Source organism: Camelus bactrianus, chromosome 21 (genome assembly GCF_048773025.1).
Source record: "Camelus bactrianus isolate YW-2024 breed Bactrian camel chromosome 21, ASM4877302v1, whole genome shotgun sequence".
Lineage (NCBI taxonomy): Eukaryota > Metazoa > Chordata > Mammalia > Artiodactyla > Camelidae > Camelus > Camelus bactrianus.
In genome coordinates this window covers 27,585,802-27,609,088 of record NC_133559.1, presented here as the reverse complement: position 1 = coordinate 27,609,088, position 23,287 = coordinate 27,585,802, and the positions used below count along the sequence as shown (strand labels likewise).

The window sequence follows — 23,287 nt, the reverse complement described above, 5'->3', positions numbered from 1 at the left end:
GAATATGCAGAATGAGCTCCAAAGAGTCCTTTAAAGAGAACCTGTCATACAGCCATTTTTTTTCCCCTGGTAATCTAGTTATTCACAAAGAATACCTTGAACGTCCGCTGTACGTGAGGCACTGGGTAAACCATGATACAGGATTCCGTGGTAAACTGGGGGGCCCCCTGCCCTGGGTACTTCCCTTCGTGGGTACAGTAGGGATTTCAGAGTTTTCAAGGTGGTGGCCCAGGAAGGCACCATCCACAGGCCAAGAAGGCTGAAGGAAGGGAAACAGAAAAGGGCTCTCGAGGGAGTTACACCTTGGAAGCACACTGGGCTGTGAAATACTGCACGAAGGTGATTCCAGTAAGATGCGGCAAGTGATCAAGGCCTCGGCTTCCTCACTGCTAAGACAAAATGATGTGAAGATGAATTCTAGAATTGCACGGCTGTAATTCTCTCAGTAGGACTGATTTTCCCATGTTGTTAGATAAGATGGATTTAATTCTTCCCAACCATCCAAGCAGTTTCCTAGTAGAGACAAGACTTGGGGGCAGGGCTCAGACCCAAACCTTCAGTCCTAAGGTGCAGGCTGGGACGTGGAATGCTCCACCTATCTGGATGATTTCAAGGGGCCTTCAACAGAAGTCAGACTGAAGAAAAATACTTGAACTTCTAATTTGCTAACCTGAGCTTAAGAATATCAAACCATGAGAAAGGACATAAAAAATAATTTCTCTGGGTCAGTGTTAGGTAATGAATTGTAAAATCTGGTCTTTCCTTCTTTAATTATGTTGCATGAAATTTGAAAACTCAGCAACTGCAGCTTCTTCCCAAAATTAGGCTTAAGAGTCATGACATCGACTTCCAAGGCTGTTTCATTTTCTCCCTTTTGTTTCATTTTTGTTGTGTGTGAAGATTATACAATGGTCTATTCTTTAGGAAAGAATTGGTATTGGCTTATTAAAAAAATTTTTTAAGTTTATAATTCTGGGTTGGGTTTGCAGGGTGTTCCTCAAGCCTGGGTCTCAGCTTTGTCTCTTTAGCGAGTCAAGGCTTTTGCTGAATGTCTATTGAAATCATTCAAATAGAGGAAAAATTCCACTTCCCAAACTGCGTGTTCTGGTTGAAGATCTGGGTATGTTTGAGCCTTACCCCAAATTGTGTCTCTAACGAGGGAAGGCAACCACACAAGCCCGGGGAGGCACGCTCGGACCACTCAGTGAAGGGCTTGTGACCTGCAGAGTGAGAATGTGTCCTTTAAAAAAGAGAGAAAGAAACTCAGAAGAACTCACAGGCAAAGGCCACCCAAAACAAGGCCTTTATTTCAGGCAGCAGAAAAACATTGAAGAAACGCTTTTTTTTCAGTCCCGGGCTTTTCTGCAGATTTGGAACAAAGTTGTTACCTGTGATACTGCCCTCCCACTCCACCCACCCTTGGATACAGAGAAAAACCCGACTTCAAAGCACATGTAATAGTACAGAAGCCCCTGTCAGCTTTGATCCTGGGTGGACCAGGAGACCAGGAGTTCAGGAGTTCAAGTACTCTCGGGCTTTTTACGGAGGGGGTGGAGAGTGGGGGTGGGGGGGCAATTTAGGGAAGACGGGAAAGAGAACAAAGGGCAACAGCCACAGAAAAGTCAAACTGGATGGAGCAGCCGTTCCACTTCTAACTTCTCTGAAAGGACAGTCTGGGTGTCTGCGGGTGAACCACCTGAAGGACTTTCTTCTGCTTTTTCTTCCCTCATACTCTTTCCAGCTTCCCTGAACAGTCCTTGGGCTCATTTGGGCCCTAATTCGGCTGGGTTAAGTAAGGATTGGGCTGCCCAGGAGGCCAAGGGCCCTTGTTCCCTCTTGAAGCACTCAGCGGTCATGTATTACCTCCCTGACCCTCACCAAGTGTGCCCCCGGTCACATGAATGGATCAAAGCAAATCCACTGCCATTCTTGGAAAAGGAGCTCAAAGCGCGTGTTCTCTTGATGGTGCCGCTGTCACTTCTGTGTGGTCAACAAACAGCAGGTATTGAACATTCCCCCTGGACACGATGGGGGGACACAGAGACGAACCAGCAGCTCAAGGAGGTGAAGACACAGCGCGGGCAGCAGGCGCCCACACAGCGGGATGCCACCCCGGGAGCTCTGGGGGCTGCACCTGCCTCTCACTGTTCCATTTTCCACTCTGGGTGCCGGCCCCACTGCGGGTGCTGGCGGGGACGAGCATTGTTAAAAGGCCCTGGCTTACTTCTGGCAGCTTGGCCGCTGGAAAGGAACATTTTTTAAAACAAGAACATGACCTTTCCTCTCCCCTCCTTTTGCGAAGGAAAAGGAGGGGAGAGGAAAGAAATGGAATGAAGACAGCTCACTTTGTTACCAGGTCTAAGCCTACTCTCAGAAAACCAAACGTGGGGCCCTTCACTGAGTTACAAAGTTGTACTTTGTAGGTTGCTGTGGAGAAAGAAATAATCCAATCTCTTCAGATTATCTGGGCCTATAATAATTATAATTTCTGTCTACTAAGCATTTACTACATGCATGCACCACCACAGTTAATCCGTACATTATTCAAGGTAGCTGATACCTCGATTCTGTAGGTAGGACCCTGAAGCTTCAGGCCTAAGTAGCTAGCCAGCACAAAGCTGGTCAGATGCAAAGCCCAGATTGGAACCTAACAGTTGTCTGACCTGAGGCCCAGCCTTTAATCATCATCTTGAAGGATCACAGAAAGGAGAGAATCCCTTATATTTGCAGGGTGGCTTACCTGGTCCAGAATGTCACCTGTCTGACACACAGCAATAGCCCCAGTTTGAGATGAATCCCGTGCATCTGTCATTTTAAAGCACTGTAGTGTTAGACAGACTTACAGGGAAGGGATGCTGACCCAAGAAGCCAAGTTATGTGTGTGTGGCCACAGGCAACATTTCTTTTCCATATTTGTGGTACAAAAAATAACCAGAAGAACAAACTTCTTCCCTTCCTCTTCCAAGGGCACTGGAAGCATGACTTTCTTAGAGTTCAAACAGAAAATCTCCAAGCCTCAAACACTGGGGCTCTTGAAAGATGCAATAAAGGTTAGACACCATCAGGTAGGTTTCAAGCAGTAAAAATAGAATGATCGAGTACCCATATGCATACATACAATTACTGTGTATATGTTGACAGGTATCCCTTTCAAGGCTGTTCACATATGCATTTTCTCAACCATCACAGCAAGGCTAATGAGGAGGAAGGGTTACTGATTCTCATTTTCCAGACGGCAAAGAAAGTGCAATAAATTATTTGAAAAGCAAAACCAGAGAGAATTCTAAATTTTTGACGTACCCTGGGCTTCAAAGAGGGGATGCCAAGACCTCGCTTTCCTTTCAGCAGCCCTTGGGAAACAGTTGGCACACAGCATTTCAAATCTGAGGGGAGGCTCTAAAGGTTCTTTCTGGAACCGCTTTATTTGTAGAGGAGGGAGCTTGGGCCCAGAGAGGCCAAGAGAGCGGCCGCAGGTGTGGCCCGGGCGGAATCGACAGGTCTCCCGACTTTGTGTCTCGGCCCGCCAGGATCCTCTCTCTAAGGGATGATACAAAACACAGCACGCTGATTACAAATGTGAGATCCTCGACTTTTGTTCACGTCCCCCAACCCGCTGAGAGAGCCGGAGAGGGGGCTTTTCCAGGACTACCTCCGCAGCCTCCTCCCTCCGCCGCCCCCTGCGAGCCCAGGCCTTCCCCGGCCCCCGCGGCCCGCGCGCTCCCCGCCCCCCGAACTTGACCCGAGCGCCGGGAAGGGGGCCTGGGAGGTTCTCTACCAACAAAAGGCAAAAGGGGGTGCCTGCGGGTCAGATCCTCCTCCGGGGGCTCTGGGGTGTGCAGTGTGCCCTCGTAAAAGAGAGGGGTCTCCCGCAAAAAATCCAACCTGAAGGCAGCAGGGGGCGGCGGGGACGACCCCAGGCCAGGCCGGCGCGGGGCGCGCGGCGGTGCGGGGGGCGGGCGGGGGCCTTCCCGGGGGCCTTCCCGGGGGCCTTCCCGGCAGGCACTCGGCTCTCCGCCCGCCCTTCCTCGCGCCCCTCCCCCACGCGCCCCTCCCCCACGCCCCTTTCCCTTTCTTTCTCTCCGCGGCCGGCTCGCCCCCACCCCGCGGGCGCCCGCTCGGCGGCTCGCCCAATGGCCGCGGTGTCGGGACGCGCATCAGCTGATCCGCCCGGCTCCCGGCCGCGGGGAGCCAATCAGGGAGCCGGGGGCGGCCCCGGCCGCGGATAAAGAGTGCGGGGCTGCGGGCGGCCGTGCAGAGCCGAGAATGGGAGAAGAGTAGGGTGTCTGAGCGGCACCCCTGGCCTCCTCGCCTCTCCTCTCCGCACCTCGCTCTCGCGGCCTGCCCGCCCTGCCGCCTGCTCGCCGCCTCAGGTAAGCGGCTGACCGGCCGGGGGGCTCGGAAGTGACGCGCGCCGCCCCTACCTCTTCCCCAGCCGCGGCGTCCCGGCCGATCGACTCGGCTTGGCCCCTTCCCACTTCCCGCCCCTGCTCTGCGCCTCTGCGCCTCCGCCTGCGGGCCCTCCCGCGGGCCGCCGCCGCCCCCGTGACTCCTGGCGGGCCGGGGCTGGCGACTGCGGGGCGCGCATGTCGCCAGGCGTTGAGGAGGGTGGGGAGTTGTTTTGATCTTCCTTTAGCTGCTTGCGGCCCGAAGCGCCGCCCCTGGAGGCCGCTCGGCGGCGCGAGCCGTGGAGCCTCTGCTTGCGCCCGGCGCCCCCGGCTCGGCTGTGTGGTGTGCGCGGTGGATGGAGTGGTCCCCCTGCGGGAGCCTGGCTCTCTCCCTCCGCGGTGGCGGGCCCTGGGGGCGGTCCTCGTGCCTAGACGCCTACGTGGAGGCGAGGGGCCGTGAGCCTTGGTGGCGCGGCCCGCGCCCGCCACCGGGTCCCGGGGGCCTACCCCTGTGACTGAACAATGGGGAGCCCGGGGCGCGGCGTGGCCGGCGGGCTTGGCGGGTGGAGAGGCCTGGGCGGCCGGGCAGGGACAGCAGCGGCTTGCTGTCCCTCCGGCGGGACACCCCCTCCCCTTCCTCCCCCACCCAGCCCCCGCCTTGGAGAGGCATGGCCCCCTGGGTGAGGCCCTGAGATACGCACCGGGGCCCAAGGGGTGGGGCGCCGACTTTCGGGATATTTAAGTGGGAAAAGGCAGCTCTCAAAGTGGATTATTCCAACTGCCCCGGGGGCGGGAAGCGGGGATCCTCCCCTAGCCGCAAATCCTCGAAGAAAACCACCAACGAAGAAGAAAATGACCTGGAGTCGCGGTCTTCGGGGTCCCCCTCCAACTGCTTCGGCTTCGTCGCCTATTCAGTGAACCCCGGAGAGAAACCGCGAGTCAGGATTAAGACCGCGAGCCACCAGCCTTCGTATTCCTGCTCGTCCGATCCCGACCGCTCTCCAACTCCCTCTCCCTCTCCATCCCCCTCGCCCAGAAAGCTCCGGTGCGTGGACCAGCCAGAGCCGGAGACCCACGAGAGGCGCGAACGCAACTCCAAAAGGAGAAGGGCTAAGGAGGGCAACCCCATCGACACAGTTATGTGGCTGGGGTGAGTGAGGAGGCAGGGACGAGGACCCCGGTGCCTGCAGCAGCTGCAGAAACAGCTAAGAACTGCAAAATCCCATGCCATCCCGCCACCCCCGCCCCCACACACAAGATCTCGGCACCAGTTGATACAGTAGACTAGGCTGCTGACATCCAACTCGTCACGGAACCCAGCTGGCATCCCCGAAAAGAGCAGGAACCGAGGCTATTAAGGGAGAAAGCGTGGCTTACTGTCTGAGGTGTAATGGTTTGGGGAGGACAGCTGGAGACGGGTTGCAACTTGTAGTGGGAGCTGAAAGGGTCAAGGGATTGCTCCTTCTGGCTTTTAAAGGCAGGATGGATGTGGGGGGTGGGATCTGACACACCCCAGTCTTCTAGCGGGAATAGGCTATGGTAGTGGTTGTCTGCTAACACAACTCGACAGACAGCTTCTCTTCCCCCAGGGGAAGGGTGAGGCTCTTGGAAGGAGAAGCAGTTATGTTTTCAGCTGGGCAAACATGGACGGTTGCCCGTAGAAACTTTGCCACTGTACTTCAGAAAGTTGCCCAAGTCATTGGAGGGGAACAATGTGTTCCCTTTCCAGCCACCCTGGGCTATCGGGGGAGGGAGGGGTGGAACGTTTCCTCTTGTGTTGAGGCTTGGTCTTGTGGCTTCAGTTTGTCTTGCAGGGGTTTTGTGGCGGTGGCTTGCAGTTTTTCAGCATGCCTCAGCTTTTGAAGCCCCAGATCCTTTATGATTTAGAAGTGGGAATTTCTTAGTTACTTGAGAAGTTCTCTGGTGTAATCTGGTCACTCTCAAACTCGAATCTACTTCCTGAGGGAGAACTTTGCCCCGACTGATGGAAATTATGACAGTGTGCATCTTCAAGTCCAGCTTGGATCAGCTATTTTTACATCTTGGCCATTCTTTTAGGAAGTCGCCAGCCCTTTAAATCACGTGGCTACCTTGTTTCATTCTACCAACTAAATGTGTGTGGAGGGGTTGTTTGATTTTTGCAGAAGTGGAGGAATCTTAAAGGGTTTTTTAAATTGATGCACCCTCTAGGGTGCAAGGAAAAGGGACGCATACCCAGAAATCCTAGCAGCCAAGCCTTCCTGGGGCTGGATTTTACTTGGAGGTGTTAGCTGTTCTGCAAATTTCCTGTGTCTGAACTTTTTTGTGTATTTTTATGTATGTGTTTTGGGGTTTTTCCCCTCTAGCATCTTAGTATGAAAAATAAAAAAATTCCTCTACCAATGATACCCTGTAAAAAATAGAGCTTAGTCCTCACAAGGTTAGATTCTAGCGTGAGGAAGTCTGTAAGGAGATGATTGTCTAGTATAAAACTGATCTCCCTGAAGGCAAATTAAATAAATATACTGTGCTGTTGAGTGTGTGACTTCCAAGGGGAGAGGCCACCACTCCCACCATGACTTCTTAATTTAATTGTCTTTGTTGAGTCATTCCTGCAGAGGCTCTGTTTAGAGTTGGTGTTCTTATTTTGTTTTGTTTTTTGTTTTTCTCTCTCCAGAACACCTTCGACCATGGCCACCTCAGCGAGCTCCCACTTGAACAAAGGCATCAAGCAGGTGTACATGTCCCTGCCTCAGGGTGAGAAGGTCCAGGCTATGTACATCTGGATTGACGGTACCGGAGAAGGACTGCGCTGCAAGACCCGGACCCTGGACTGTGAGCCCAAGTGTATAGAAGGTGAGAGACTGGGCAGAGTGCCACGTGCATGCTGGGAGGGGAGCAGTGTAGTGGTGCACAGAAGCCTGGGGCCAGACCACTAGATTTGGCCTCTTTTTTATTCTGTTTGTGAAACGTTTCTAAGACAGGACTTTGCAGACTTCATTCCATCAACATTAAGCTTCTACACTGCCTCCAAGCATGACAACAATGGACCCTTTTGTTTAAATAGATTCTTGCGTATAAAGCCCATATATTGAAGGACAAAAGATTAAGTCTGGATTGGGGGAGAGGGGAGTTGAAGACTTTGCTGACTTGGGCACCCCTACTTAGTTGGCTCTAAGGTACCCACAGGAACCCAGTTTGAAAACCACCATTCTAACCTGACTATGCCGTCTACTTTACAAACTCTTTGAATGCTGTTTCATACTCATGCCACTGAGGTTCTCAATACAAAGCAAAAGTGCTTTTAGTTAAAGCCACATTTGGGATTCTGTAACTGGCTGATTGCTGATCCCACAGGAGCTCTTAGGTGAGTTATGATTTCGTTTTGTTTTGTTTTTGTTTTTGGTCTAGAGCAAACCATAGCCACCCTCCTCATGGTCCATCACCTTTTTCCTACTTTTAGGGTAGCTTACTCTTCTGATAATGTTCATATTTGAGTGAATGAATGAATGACTATAATGTATTGTGCACCTGCTGTGGGGCAGGTATTGGGCATCCCTGGAAATATGAGATGGGAGTCTGAAACTGGTCTTTAAAACATAACGTGGAAAGTGGATAAATGATACGGGAGTATCCTTGAATAAGACATCTTGCCAGTCATCTGTTTCCTCACCTAAAAAATAAAGACCCGACTTGAGCTAGGATTGTCCATCAACACAGTGAGGGGATGAATTAAAGAAAGAAGCAACACAGAGGGCTACTGAGAGAAACCAGAGAATCTTTACTTCTATTTCAAAACTAAATGAAGACTGACGTACTGGTGATCTCCTTGGTGTCCAGTAGACTTTATTTAGGGAGGGAATGTTATCCTTAGATTGTTCCTGTGACTTCTTTTAAGAAAGTGATGCAGTAGGCTTACTTGGAACTCAGCTAGGAAGGACAGTAGGGCTGCATGCAGTTGTCTGGGTTTGCATATTAATAGTGGCAGTCATGCATCACTGCCTTTCTGGAAAAGAGAATATGGACCTTTGGAGATGGAAAGGTGGGTGAGGGGCTGTGCTCGCGCCTGGAAAGCTCCTGTGCACTTTAACTTAAATTTTCCTCTCTCTTTTTGACCCCAGAGTTGCCTGAGTGGAACTTTGATGGCTCTAGTACCTTTCAGTCTGAAGGCTCCAACAGTGACATGTATCTCGTCCCTGCTGCCATGTTTCGGGACCCTTTCCGCAAGGACCCCAACAAGCTGGTATTCTGTGAAGTCTTCAAGTACAACCGAAAGCCTGCAGGTGTGTGTAGGATGGGTATAGGTGCCCCCACCCCAGTCCATGAATTGTAAAGGTCAGGGGAGAGGATATTCCAGAATCAGTATTGGGAACACCAGCCGATCTCAGAACTGCATCAGAAGTCTGAGGGATTGGGCACACATCTCTCCATCCTCAGCATCCCTGTTCAGAGAGGTGGTGCGGCCCCTCCTGCCATCGTCTCTTAATGATTGCATAAAACAACACTGGATTCTTCTAGATCTGTTTGCGGGAGGAGCCCCCACGTCACAGCCCTCCTGCCTGCCTGCAGACTTTAGGAACGTGGATTCTGCAGTTAGAATGTTGGATTTGAATTCTAGGTCTGTCACTTACTTGCTGTGAACTTGTTTTGGGGCAAGATCCTTTACCCCTATACTTTTCAATTCCCGAATTTTAAAATGGGGGAAATAGTAAAATTCATCACATCAAGTTGTTTGGAGGATTGACTGAATTAACATGTGCAAATAATTGAGAACAATTGTATGTCGAATACTGGTTGCCTTTTCATTCCAGACAGCTTGAAAATACGAGCAACTTGGTTCACTGATAGACGTGTCTTTGCCTTAAAATTTGCTATAACTGCCCCTTTGGTTTTTCTCGGGCGTGCCAGTTCCTCCCAGTTCTCCATCGTTCGTCTTTTTAAACAGCTGAAGTCTCACTTCTGTGAAATCTCTTGCCACACTCTGCCCGTGAGACTTCTTGGCAAGTCACTTGGTGACTCTGGGCCTTACGTGTCATCGTTTTGAGAGGAAGTATCGCATTGTGGCGAAGGGCCTGAGCTCTGAAGTCAAGACGAGCAGGGTTTCCTGACCGTTGCTTGTGCTGTCACCTGGGTGGGCTGCCTGTCATCTCCCAGCCTCGTGTTCCCATTTGTAAAAATAGACTCTTAATACCCACCTCACAGTTGTTAGGAAGACTCAGTTGTTCGTTTTCTTTAATATAATACCGTCTTAAAATGGTTCCAGGGGCATAGGAACCTGTCCCAGTCTATAAGTTCTCTTCTAGCTTAGAAATCATTTGCAGTTGAGCTCATCACATTTTAATATTTGTTATTTTTGCACTAGCCAGTACTACAGAACTTAGCACTTTGTCTTCTGGAACGGAAGGCTCTTAGTAGACAAATGATGCTCAATAAAAACTGTAGATTGAGCTCTAAATGCCTGAGAAACCAGGACTAAGTCTGACAGCTAGAAGCTCTTGTGAATAGAGGATGTAAGTGCCTGACATTTGGTACTTGGGAGGGGGCCAGCTTGCAGATAAGGTGAAAAGTTGCTCTGTTCTGGGTCTGCTCCCATGTGACTTTGTTGTAACCCAGTTTAGTTATAAATAAAGCCTTTGAGAGTCTCCCTACAGATACATAATTATAGCTTCTCTCATTGTCCCCTCTTATACCAACGGGGCACGGGAAGGTTGACACTGGGTCATTTCAGCTTATAATCAACATCACAGGTATGTGGAATCCAGGGACCGTTTCCCATCCACACGGAGATTTGGTACATTTGTCCATACCTCTTGAACATCTGTGTGTTGACCCTTTTTTTTTCCCCTAGAGACCAATTTAAGGCACACCTGTAAACGGATAATGGACATGGTGTGCAACCAGCACCCCTGGTTTGGAATGGAGCAGGAATACACTCTGATGGGCACAGATGGGCACCCCTTTGGTTGGCCTTCCAATGGCTTCCCTGGGCCCCAAGGTGAGTCCCTTGGTGAGAGGTCAGTCTTGCTCCTCTCCAGGTGCTTAGTTTGCAAGAAAAGTCTCTCCCGAGAAGGGAGTGAATCCTTGTGGCTCAGAAAGCTAGGAGACTTTGTCAGCTCTGAGAATGGCTGAAAGAAAACTAAAGAGATACAGCCCTCGTGTCACGCAAACCCAGAGGTGGCTGTTTAGACATTAACGTTGAGAGACCACCTTTGGCTTCACTGAGGACGTGGCCAAGAGGAGCCCCCTGCAGCCCCTCCCCTCCTTCCAGGTGAAGGTGCGGATCGCGATTCCAGGGAGCAGGTGTTGAGGGCTTTCTGGTTTCTGGCTTCGGGCCGCGCCTCTCACAGAGATAGGAATTTCCTCGGGGTCCCGCCTTTGACACCCCATCTTGGCGCCTCCGCAGGTCCCTACTACTGTGGCGTGGGAGCAGACAAAGCCTACGGCAGGGACATCGTGGAGGCTCACTACCGGGCCTGCCTGTACGCCGGCATCAAGATCGGGGGCACGAATGCCGAGGTCATGCCTGCCCAGGTGAGTGGCTCTGGTCCGTCACTTGCCCCACGCCGGGGCAAGCGGGGGCTTTTGCTGGCAAGGGCTGCTGTGGGGCACCGCTTCCTAACCCAAAACCCTCCAGGTGGCTTGGAGTAGAGGTGAGACGGGAACAAGTGTCAGAGCTTCTGGGTTGGGGTGAGCAGCTGGCTTCGCTTTAAAGGCCAGTCTTCTCTTTCCCTCTAGTGGGAGTTCCAGATAGGACCCTGCGAAGGAATCGACATGGGCGATCATCTCTGGGTGGCCCGTTTCATCCTGCACCGCGTGTGCGAAGACTTCGGCGTGATTGCCACCTTTGACCCTAAGCCCATTCCTGGGAACTGGAACGGCGCTGGCTGCCACACCAACTTCAGCACCAAGGCCATGCGAGAGGAGAATGGCCTGAAGTGAGTGCCGCCCGCTGCTGGGGCCGCTTCACTCCCTCTGCAGGAATACTTGCCTGGGATGGATGAGTAAAGCAACCCCCTCGGTTTCTGCCTCCGCTCTTGGCACTCTGCTTCCAAAATTGTCTTCTAGTCCTATCGTTCTGTTTCTACCTGAAAAGTACCCCCAAATACTCTAGGGGCAGGATTCAAGGATAGTGATGGGGGAAAGCTGACATAGATTAATGCATCTGAAAGTCTTTAGTAAGAACGAAATGAATAACAACACAAGCTTATGAGTGAACTTAATACCTGTGGGTGAGAGGAAGTCTTTGATTAGGGCCTTTTCATTCACCAGATGCCATCTCCTGCGTGCCCAGTAGTCTTCTGAGCACTGAGACACACAGGTTACAAGGCAGAATGCTGCCCTCCTGGAGTATTTGTTCCCCTGGGGCCATGTTTTGGGGAGTTGGACCTTGGAAAACAGTCTTTGGTAGATGAGTCACTCCATTCTTGGAGCCATACCTGCTCCTCTGCCCTTGAGGTGGGTTTCCTGGTGACAGGAACCCTGATCTTACCTGTTTCCTCAGGTACATCGAGGAGGCCATCGAGAAACTGAGCAGGCGGCACCAGTACCACATCCGAGCCTACGATCCCAAGGGGGGCCTGGACAACGCCCGGCGCCTAACTGGATTCCACGAAACCTCCAACATCAACGACTTTTCTGCCGGCGTGGCCAACCGTGGTGCTAGCATCCGCATTCCCCGGACTGTCGGCCAGGAGAAGAAGGGTTACTTTGAAGACCGTCGCCCCTCTGCCAACTGTGACCCCTTTGCGGTGACAGAAGCCCTCATCCGCACGTGTCTTCTCAACGAAACTGGCGATGAGCCCTTCCAGTACAAAAACTAAGCGGACTAGACTTGTAGCCATCAGACCCCTCCTAATTCTGCATCCCGCTCCTTCTCAACTGTCATAATAGCTGTAACTCAAAGGACGAAATATCATGGTCTTTTTTTATTCCTCATGCCCAGTTAATATCTCTTGCTTTCTTGGGCCAGAATAGAAGGGTCACATTCTTAATCTCCTCACCCCCCCCCCTTTATTTTCCCCTATCACTGAAGCTTTCTAGTGCGTTAACGGGGAGGAGGGCGGGGAACCATAACCACTGCTTCCACTTAATCAGGTATGTTTGTCCAGTAGGCAGAGCTGTCTGGACAGAGAGCATAGTGTCTGCAGGGAGTGGGGAGAACGTTCTCTGAGTGGTAGCTGAGTGGGGGGCGGGGGGGGCTGGCTGTGATTAGGTTAAGACTTCCCTTCTTGGTGCGAAGTCCCCTTTCTTACAAGGTTATAACGAACTTTTATTAAAAGTGAGAATTAGGGGAGAGGGCTGGGTGAGAATCAAGTACAAAAATGCCCTCGATCTCTTGGTGTGGTGCTTCCCTGGGGCTACACGCCCGGACAAGCTCAGCATAAATGGATGGATAGCCCTACCTTAAAAGAAAAAGTCCTTATTGCTTGATCCTCCATTTATAACACAAAGCAGAGTAGTATTTTTATATTTAAATGTAAAAACAAAAAAATTATATATATGGGTGTGCAGATGAAATGTGTGTTTTTCCTAAGGCAGAAAAACCGTTCTGGTCACCGGGAACCAAATTTGAGCGGAGGAGTCTGATTAGAAATAAGGATCTCCTTTTGAGTCGGGGTGAGGGGAGGAAGCGGTGCCATTGAATATTGGCAGTTCGGGGCTGTTACTCCCTCACTACCACCCCAGGGTGTCTCTGTGCCCTGCCCACCCTTCTGGAGGGGTGGACACTGGTCAGTTAGCAGGTGGAAAGCCCATGATAGCAGAAGCAGACACCTGAGCCCCGGGGCTTTGGTTTCAAAGACACACATGTACTTGTACACGCAGGTTTGGAAATATGAGTTGGCTGGTCAACTTGAGCATGTTACTGACAAAGGGGTATTGGGGTAATTTTCTGGTGGGACTAGCATGTCACTAAAGCAGGCCTTTTGATATATTAAAAAAAAGTTTTTTTTAAAAAGCAAAACAAGTTTAGATTTTAATCATATTTGTAGGGTTTCTAAGTCTTTGTTTCACAGAATTGCTTGTTTGCTTCAGCTATCTGTTCCCATTTCTGCTCTTGGAAGAGACGGGGACAGGACTGGAGTCAAAACACTTGTAATTTTGTATCCTGGTGTCAATTCTCTTGAGTGTGAAATATTCCCTTCCTTTGTTAAGATTCCTGAGGAGTTATTTTTTTCTTTTATAATAAAAACAAACCCCACCTTCATCCCTACATTTCCCCTCCTGTTTCTAGCTGTTTCTGTGTTGGCTGCGGTGGACGGGCTGTGGTTTTTCTCTTACCATGATGACTTCTAATTGCCATGTACAGTATGTTCAGAGTTAGACTAACTCCTCATTGTAAACAAACTGTGTTAACTGCCCAGAGCAGCTCTTATAAATCAACCTAACATTTATAAGATCTCTTCTGACTTGATTCTTTGTGATTCCTTTAAATCCCTATGTGCCATTTTGTTCCCTTCTTTTCCCACCAAAAAAAGAGATTTTTTTAAAAAGAGGCATAGTAAGTTCAGGTTTACCTGTTCTTGGAATTAAAAAACTCTTTCCTGAGTCATGTTGCCAACCAGCTCTTCCCCATGCTTTGGGTATTTGTGATATCTAGGTTAAGGCATCTCCCAGCCCTAGAGTTTTGTAATAGGGGACAAACCCCAACCTTGCCCTTCCTGCTCCAGAGCTTGGCTTTGCCCTACCATGCTACTGTGTTGTTTTGAACACCTCTCTGGCTTAATTTTATAGTAGCCTAAAGTTTTGAGTGTGTTTTCAACTGATCTCTGTCCCTACTGGTCACTCTGCCCAGCTGCCAGTGACTGCATCTAAATAGCAAATACTGACCACGCTGCTACCCTGGTTAAAAGCCTTCTAAGGCTGGCTGCGCTGAGGGCCACCCAGACCCAGATATGCCTGGGATGTGCTGTTCCTTGCACTGGACCAGTGAGCTGCTTGTGCTGTCCCCCAAAACTCCACACTGACACCTCTGTGCCCTTGCTCTCGGTCCCTTTACTTAGAAATTCTTCCGCGTCCTCCCAACTTCTGCTACCTTAGTTCATTTCCACCAGGCTGGGCAGGCGCTCCCTCCTGCTCCTTGGTGCCGTGCACACACCTCTAGCAAAAGCACTTACTCATCCAACACTTTCTAACCTTGCAAGGTGCCAGGTATTGCGGGCAGCAGTAAATTACTGTCTTAAATGCGGTGCCCTGTATTAACTGTCTTAAAAGGTGGAGGTCGCCGGAGACTGTTAACAGCACATTTAGAGATGACAGTTTTCTCGGGGCAAGTGTTTATTGCTCTAGTCTTAGGTAATCCTAGACATGTGCATTTTTTCTAGAAAGGTTACCTCCTGACATAATTTTCAAAGCAGGCTGATGTTCGCCTGTTGCTTTGCCGAGTGGTCCCAGGTTGCACCATGTCTTGGCATGATTGTTGAGAGTGCCCTCCGTTGCTCTCAGCATTTTCCTGGTTTTGCTGATAAATTATTTCAACTGAAGCTCTGCTTGCCTCTCCCCAGCTGCAGGTGGCTTCCCCAGGGCACTCCTGTAGTCCTTGGCCACGTGGGTATTCTGCACTGCACTGAGGCACTTTGCCTTTGGGCTCATTGTAACCGAATCTCTGACAGATTACCTGAAAGGGAATTCTAAATGAATGTGATCAGGATTTAGGTGGAAACAACCATTGTATTTCCTTCTCCACCCTCTTACCTAGAGTTAGCTTTGACCTTCAGTTCACAGTGCAATTCCCTTGTATTTCTAAGGTGTTTTTTATAGCTCATTTAGCAGACACTAGCTTACGCGATATCTTTATCTGTAATAGATTAGACAGAATGACGGCCAAGCCTTCATTCAGCCTTAAAGAGACAGGCCAGTATTCACAAAAGGCGTTCTCAGTTTTAAACACGAGTCCCTTCATTTCATCCTGCCAGTTACTGGTAAGAGCTAAATGACAACACAAGCTAATAGAGGAGTGTCACGGAGCTAATAGAAGATTCCAGAGTTCCTTGGATAATTATTACTGAGGCCACTTAACAAGCCAGATCTGTGCTGCCGGCTGCCACGCTACCTACACGAGTGAACAAAAGAAGGTCCTAAACAAATACATGGTGCCCAGGCTCCAGATACCTTGCCAAAGGCTTCATTTAGGTAATTCCAGCTACTCCTTGGCCCTTATACCAATGAAAGGTGCAAAGCTTGGTAAGTCACTTGCTAACCCAAAGCCCATCACTCACTAGACTTTCTGATTGCAAACTTAATGAAGACAGGGAGCCTGCTTTCCTTTCTCAGGACTGTATCCTGACCCGTCAAGGTGCCTGCAGAACTTGTTTAATAAGTTATTTTAAAGTAATCAGTGTTGTGAGTTCTAAGCCCAGAGCTCTGTTGGGTGGTGTCAGACCCACAAGGTCTTAGCGGTTTGGCTGTGTTTTCACTCTGGCCATAGCACCAAGGCAAAGTTCTGTTTCACTGAATTTTTAATGACTGCTAGCTTGGTTAAGTCTGGCTGAGATCAGGCTCCCAAGAGCCCCACGATGCTTTATGAGTAGTGGCAATTCACGTAAATCCAAAAGCTTCAGGCAAATTGATACTGTAAACAATCTGACCTGATTAGAGCCTTTAGCTCAATCGCTAACCACTCATTTAAATAAAAAAAAAACTTGATTTTATGGTATTCAGATATATGCACATATACAAAATGCAGACACCAAATAAGGGCATATGTAAGTATGTACACATGAGATACACAATACAGGTATCATGAAATTTTTGCCAAAGCCATAGCACCTTATAAAGGAGACAGGAACTTTTATCTTTTCCAGAAGGAGGACACATTCAGGTGGATTCACTGAAAAGTCCTGAGAAGCCGTCACTAGGAGTGGGGAGGCCAGACATAGAAGCTATGATCATTCTTAAAGCATGATTCTACCGCCAACCCTTTCGGATCCCACACTCCCCTGTGCTTTATGGGCAGGAGGTTCTTGGGTGCGGCCAGCTAATTGTTTATCTATGATTCACTGCCCAGAGAGCCCCTGCTGTAAAGGGGGTGGTGTCCTAGTGCCCTGATACAGAGGAAGTGTCTCTGCAGTTCCTACTGTCATTTGATGACTTGCCTTTGGAGGGCCTTGGCCCTCAGCGTGTTGTCCTCTTTCTCAAGATTTCAGACTGAGTTACTTGCCTTGTCTTGGGATGGCAACCGTCTCAGCTTCCTGGACTCCTCCGCCTTACGGTGCCGTCAGCAGATCTGCTGAGGTCCACTCCAGATCTAAGTCTTCACGAAAGCCGTCCTGCAACTGCCTTTCGATAAAGGTTCAGAGTAACTCCTCTCTTGTGACTATTTTTCTGCTCTACTGACGTTAAATGGAAGAGGCATTCAAGATACCTCCAAAATTTAATAGATAGAATGAGGACAAAATAACATGATTTTTTTTTTTTTTGGTGTTTTTGGTGCAAACATATGAGTGATGGGGTCAAGTGAGTGGAAAGTCTCTTCCTCTCCTTCATCGCCATCCCTCTTACAGCTAAAAGTGTCACTGGCATCATGAAGTGGTATGAGACTTCTGGGCCTGTTGCTAGCTTATCCTCAAGTGATTTTGTGATTTTGGTAACTCAACTCAAATAATGCGGCATAATGAAATACAGAGGCATATTGGTAGCAGGGAGGAAAGAAGGTTTTGTTTTTTTGTTTTTTTGGTTTGGTTTTTGTTTTGGAAGAAGTGAACACTTGTCTGGTCTCTGGGAAGGAATTTGTGATACATGAGGAGTTAAGTTCTGAGAGACAGGAAATCGGAGAATCCACTTCTCCATGGCTTTCTTTATAAGAGGGAATCATAAAATAAACGTAGTGGGTTTCTCTCCCCAAACCACTTTCCACCAGACTCATGCCTAGGTGGGCTTAGGAACCAGAAACTGCCATCCTGTTAACATCTTTACATAAGTACATTATGGCCTAGCCCACTCAAGGCACTCAGCCGTGTAAACCTTTGGTAAATGTTTGTTGAATTAACAGAAAGGTCACTACCAGGGTCAGTGGCTAAAAGAAGTGGATGGAAGACTGGGGTGGAGGGTGGGGGTGGGAGGGCAGTTAATTCACAAGGATTAATCTTCAATGTTAATGATTTATGTATGAACGTCTCCACTCCTGTAGTTAATCCCAAATTACCTGGTCCAGAAATACTCTCCTCCTCCTGACCCCAAATGCAGGGCCTTTGAGGGTGATCATCTCGTCTGCTATATCCCAGAAGCTGCTGACACTTGCAGGTTCCTTCCTGCCCTTGGGAGGGGACAGTTGGGAACACACCTAGACTATGTGGCACTAAATGATTCATTTGTACAGAAACTGCCACCATCCTTATAGAATCAGCCTGAGATAAGCTATGGACATCGCTGAAATTCCTTCCAGATTTAGAATTCTGTGTTGTGAACCATGAAGCAGCTGAGGGATGAATTTGCTTTCTTGGGGGATGAGTTCTCTTTCAACTTACAGTTACTTATTTGTGATCAAGGTTCACAACTGAATTCAGAAAGTCAGGTATGTTGAAGAAGTCTGAAAGAAATGAACAAATCATAACTTAAAGCAGTGTTTCTTTTGGGGAGAAAAAAATGAGGCAACATTTCATCATTTACCCATGAGGCAACATGGATAATAACAGGAATATTTAACCATGCAGTGATTTAAAACTCTTTTCTTCTAGGTTAGAGAAAATGGTTTCTCCTGCACTGGACAATGATCCTCCCCAGAGAACTCAGCCCAGTACTCGCCATCCCTGAGGGGCAGATATATATAACTTGAAAGCATTGAAGTGTATTATCCATTGCTGCAGAACAAATTACTCCAAAAATGTAGCAGCTTACAACAGCAAAAACTTATTAATCTGATACAATTTCCTGGGGTCAGGAATCTGGGAGTGACTTAGCTGGGTGGTTCTGCCTCAGGGTTTCCTTGGAGGTTGAAGTCAAACTGTCAGGGCTGCAGTCTACGAAGATTTGACTGCCCTGCAGGATCTGTTCCCAAGCTGAGTCACATGACTGGGCAGGAGGCTTCAGTTCCTTGTCACTCATGACATGTCTTCAGAGCAAGCGAAGCAAGAGAGAAAATGAAAGAGAGACAGACACACAGAGAGAGATGGAAGGCACAGTCTTTTTATAACCTAATCTTGGAAGTAATAACCCATCACTTTTGTCATTCTCTATACGCTGGAAGTGAGTCCCTAAATCCAAGCCACACTTAGAGGAAGGAAAAGCTCTACCTCTTGAGGGGAGGAATATCAAAGAGTTTGTGGGCAAATCTTTAAATTGATCACAATGGGCAGCTTTGGCCTTGAGACAATAGTAAAGACTGAAGCATTATCCTGCAGAGAACGTCTTCTATTCAAGGTTTCTGGTTTCCTTCTTTCAATTCCTGTTCTTAAGTGTTCCCTCTCGGCTGTCAGAGAGCAGAATTAAGGATTTCCAGTTCAGTGTCCACAGTTAATTGGGAGGGAGGGGTAATTTGGTTACTTCTCTTCCTTTCTTCCTCCCAAACTGTAGGACAGTCCTCTGGGAGCCATGCAGGGAAGCTGGAGCGGGCAAGAAGACAGAGGAAATGTTTCCAGGGACCAAAAAAGCCCCAAAGTCTGTGTTTGTGCATGGAAATAAGTCCCCAGACTGGACTCCGTCAGGCCTTCCAAAGCCGGCTGTAACCTCCGCGTTCATATTAGGTCCACTACAAGCCCAGACCTGCATGCCCCTCTGCGAGGTATCTCCTTCCCATCAAAGACACCCTTGACAGTCATTGCAGTCCACGTTTCACCTGGACTGAAATGTCTGGAGAAGACGTCTACACAATGAGATTGATTCTCCCTTTAGCCTAGGCCACACTTTCTCTGATTCTACAAAGTGACTTTACAGATCAGCCCTGCTTCTGATGCTTAGGAAAGAAAGGCAAGTCCCCAGTAGAACGCATACAAATCTAGAAACCTCAAAAGACTTCTATGTTCTTGACACAGCATTTCCAGGAGGGACCCTTAGGGGCTTGTATTAATATTTCTGCCCGAAGAATCAAGATCTGGGAGCCAGGGCCATCGCCCAGGGGACAAAGTTAACGTAAGTCACTTCTGGGAGCTTGAAGCTATTGATATGGCCCTGCCTCTCTGTCTACACAACTATTGAGAAACCGAGAAACATTTCTAGGGGCTACTAAACTAATGTGGATTGTGCAAAAATTTCAGCAGAGATGCCAACTAAGAATTCCAGAGGTGGTGACAGAGCTTGGAAAGAATGGAAGGGTCTTGCCCTAGTTCTCACATTTACTTAATCACTGAGTCTCTTTGCCACCACCTACTCCATCCCCACCCTCCCTTGTCTCTGACACATTCTTCCTCTGCCTTTTAACAGATTGGAAAGCTCCAAGACAGAGTTGGTCTCAAGAGAGACTTAGATGTCTGGTGCCCTCTGAGCACGTAAGCCCTTTTCTGCTGATTCTCCTTGCAAAGCGTCCAAGAAAGCCCAAAAGTGCCAAGCACCAGGCATTTTCTTCTCCTCCGGGTTTCACCCAGCCTGGCATTGCAGGCAGCAGAGTTATTCTGCTTTCATAAGCCATATTTTGTTACTAAACTCTTGAACGACGCTGAGCCAACTCAGAGGTCACAACAGAAGGGAGGGGAGGGACAATCAAAGAAGTGGCGAGAGGATACAGAAAGAGAACAAGAAGGGAAGAGGAGAAAAGAGAAAAAATAGAGGAGAGAGCAGAGACAGCGAGACTATTTAATCTCTCCTTCATAGGTTCTTGGTCTCCAGCGATGGGATATACTACTCAAAATGTGCTTCTCCCCTCATTTGAGCTGGGCAGGAGTTCTCCGTCAGTTCATGATGTAAGGGAGCTTGCTGAGGGCCAGCTGCCTGCAGGCACCACCTGGGTCCCGTTGCCGTTCCTGTTGGAGGCTACAGCTGCCCGGCATGGTGTATCATGGAGTGCTTCTGGTGGAAAACTGGCATGACACCATCTGTGTTCACCCAGCTTACAAAACAGTTCCACGCTGACCACATGAGTCCGGGGCTGGTCAGTAGGGAAGCCCCAAAGGGTCCTGGAGACCTAAGGCCTTTTTCTTCCGCCATATTTCAGAAGATTAGGGCCCACTATCACCCGCTTCCAGGATCTTGGGTCGACATCAGCCGCAGGTGCCAAAGACAGGGCAAAGGGTTCCGAATCTGTGCCCACAGAATGTCACTTTGTTTCATTTGCTTTAATCAAATTAAATCTGAAGCCAAGAGTAGTGATGCTGACATGTGGATGGCCCACATCTCTGTGCCAGGTACCCAAGGAATCCTCTCTTCTCATCAGCGCATGCTCAGTGGAAGTTTTGTTAGACTTTGGTGCTTAAAGATGTTGGTGCAGGAGTTTGAATCCTGCAATATCAGAACTGGAAGTCTACCTAGGGCAATCTCCTCAAACTCTATTGTAGGTTATTCCCCTCTCGGATGCTCTGGTTAAAACAAACAGAAGCAGTTAATGGACAGTCTCCCTCTAAAATGTGCTATAAATACAATTTGTGTGTTCGAAGTCTTCCTGAAGCCTAACCAGGGACTCGGGTTAAGGACTCCTGCCCCGCAGCTCATTTCGTGCAGCCTCCTAGGTTGAGGAACCCTTGTTACAGGATCCATTATAGGCGGTCATGCACTTATGCTCAACCTCTGTAGGGCAGGGAGGTCACTATCTCCTACGGAAGCCCTTTCCATTTATTAACTGCTTTGTTTTTCCTTATGATGAAGTAAAAGTTGCTTCTCCGTAGTTGTTTGTTTTTTTGTTTTTCGTGTTTCTTTTCTTTCTTCTTCTCTCTCTCTCTCTCTTTTTTTTTTTTTTTTTTTTGCCTTTATCCTCATTCTGCCCTCTGAAATTACACAGACCCAGGAGGCTAGTCTCTCTCTTTATATGACAATTCTTGAGAGATGTGAAGACCGGGCTCATGTCTCCATTGGGTCATTTCTTTTTCACATCGGACATTCACAATTACTTCTGTTCTAGAATGACTTCTAGATCCTGCCCCAGCCTGGCCTTGCTCCTCTAGACATTCTCTGGATCACAGATCCAGTTCTAAGAGGCTGATTCCCTAGGACGGTTCTAATGGGTGTGATTTCAGAACAGGTGCCTGCTTCTCCCATATAGACACCACATTTCTAATTAACACAAGAAAAATTTCGCTGACTTTTTGAAGGTCTTAATCACACCTGTCACTGCAGTCTATTGAAATCCTTGAGAGAAGGGGATAAACTGCTCCAACATTTGTGCTCTTGATTTTCAGGATTTCATAAGGATATGGTTTATCCTTGTTACATATCACCTTGCTAACTTTGGTACAACTTTTTCAAGCCACCGTGACCTTTTTGAATTTATTTGGTTTCTTCCTCTTTGAGTCACTGGCAAATTATGTAACTGAATTACTATAAATTCTTCGATCAAGTAAATGACAAAAAAACAGAATGGAGGCAGAGACAGACAGAACATTCTGCTGTAAATTCTGAAAGATTTCCTTTGAGGCTGGAATCATTTATCTATCAATATTCCATGGAATATTGGTTGTTCACCAGACCAATACATCTAACTTTCCTTTATCCAGTTTATATTTTTTCAGCATGTTAGTTTGCTCATAAGAGATTTTTTTCAAATGTCTTACTGAATCAAAACAAATTTTGTCAAAAAGTTTTTGCCCTTGTCTACTGGTTTAGTGACACTATCAAAGAAGAGCGAAAGAAAGAAGAGGAAAAAAAGAAAACAAAAGTCTGGCCAGGTTGTCATGACTTTTTCTTAGCCTATTTGTCACCATCAGGCCTTTTGTTACTGATTATCACTTAAAAATTTGCTTTCTTGATTTTTCTAAACTTTTACTGGGATTAAAAAGCTTACCAGGCTCATTACCAAAATTCGTATTTTAAAAAGTGAGGGCAACATTCATGCAGTGTACAGTATCCCGGCTACCCGTCTGCTAAGGTCACTGAGGATGGTTCCAAGAGCAGGTCAGCAGGTAGCCCTCCCCTCCCCCACGCCCAGCTGGCCCCGCCGCTCGGCCAGCAGTGAGCTGGGATTTCTGTTTCTTTGCTGCCGGGCAGGGTTGGGTTGCTAGTTGGAAATCGGAACCTGGGTGGAAACCTGAAGCTACCGGAAGGCCACTTCCCCAGCGGTCCGTAAGTGAAAGCTCAAACACTTTAAATCTTCCGGGGGGAGGGGACAGAGGGGTCCCCAAGAAAAGAAGCCTCTGAGAAGACCTAAAGGAAATATTCCCTAAGACAGAAAGAACGTTGATACTGCTTGCGGGGGAGGCGGGGCGGGGGGTGGGGTGGGGTGGTTGGAATCCAGGAAGGTGGAAGGACTTCCTAAGGGAAGGACTGTAGGGGTGACCGGAGGAGGCCGGACCAGAGCGGTGGGCAGGCCACCTGCTTGTAGGAGAATACGGGCGCTGACGTCATGGCTGCTGCAGCCACTTGCCACCTCTCCCTTGTGGTCTGCGCACCAGGTAATCCTCCGGAATTTACTTCCAGTCCTGGGCGGGGCCAGGGACCCAGCAACGCAGGCTCAGAGCGCAGCGAGCGCTCTATTTAAGGGAGGGGCCCGGGCAGCTCTCGGGTTGTCGGGGCAGCCAGAGGACTTGTCCGCGAGCTGCGTTTGCAGAACGGGGACTCTTCCTTAGCTTGTAAATCTGTTCGGAAGGGCTGAGTAGAGATTCTGAGGGAGATGAAGAGATTGCTGGAGCCACCAGGCTTTACCTCCGCATCACTACTATTGGCTTGATATTTAATTTAATTAAAGCAAACGAAGTAAAGTAACATTTTGTGGGTGTAAATCCAGAACCCTCTACCCTATCTTTGGCACCTCCTTCTGGTATCTATTCAAGTGCCTAGTAGATACCCAACACATGTTGTTGAATGAGTGGATGAATTCTCATGGAGCTGAGCTATTCATTTATATCCCT

At 48.6% G+C, this 23,287-nt stretch overlaps 1 protein-coding gene and 2 long non-coding RNA genes across 6 annotated transcripts in view; 2 read left to right on the top strand and 1 right to left on the bottom strand.

The window, feature by feature from the left end:
- Positions 1-1,273: 1,273 nt before the first annotated feature.
- LOC141574392 (uncharacterized) lies at positions 1,274-4,660 on the bottom strand. Of its 2 annotated transcripts, none has more exons than XR_012501426.1 (2): positions 4,422-4,660; positions 1,274-3,537 (listed from the first exon to the last, which is right to left on the bottom strand). It is a non-coding gene; the product is annotated as an uncharacterized LOC141574392 (long non-coding RNA). The 2 variants fall into 2 exon arrangements; XR_012501425.1 differs by lacking the exon at positions 4,422-4,660 and adding an exon at positions 3,883-4,018.
- On the top strand, positions 4,212-13,575 carry GLUL (glutamate-ammonia ligase). 3 transcript variants are annotated; one of them, XM_074349903.1, is made up of 8 exons: positions 4,212-4,370; positions 5,422-5,535; positions 7,042-7,220; positions 8,486-8,647; positions 10,213-10,359; positions 10,768-10,895; positions 11,100-11,299; positions 11,866-13,575. In XM_074349903.1, exons 2-8 carry the CDS (start codon positions 5,525-5,527, stop codon positions 12,182-12,184), a joined length of 1,146 nt encoding a protein of 381 aa, XP_074206004.1. In that variant the 5' UTR covers positions 4,212-4,370; positions 5,422-5,524; the 3' UTR covers positions 12,185-13,575. The 3 variants fall into 3 exon arrangements, with proteins under 3 accessions (XP_074206004.1, XP_074206005.1, XP_074206006.1); XM_074349904.1 differs by lacking the exon at positions 5,422-5,535; XM_074349905.1 differs by lacking the exon at positions 4,212-4,370 and having other exon boundaries at positions 5,404-5,535.
- Positions 13,576-22,107: 8,532 nt separating this feature from the next.
- Positions 22,108-23,287, top strand: part of LOC123616833 (uncharacterized) — a 31,369-nt gene continuing 30,189 nt past the window's right edge. Inside the window, exon 1 of the long non-coding RNA XR_006724857.2 lies at positions 22,108-22,502. This is a non-coding gene — a long non-coding RNA (uncharacterized LOC123616833). The remainder of the gene's footprint in view (positions 22,503-23,287) is intronic.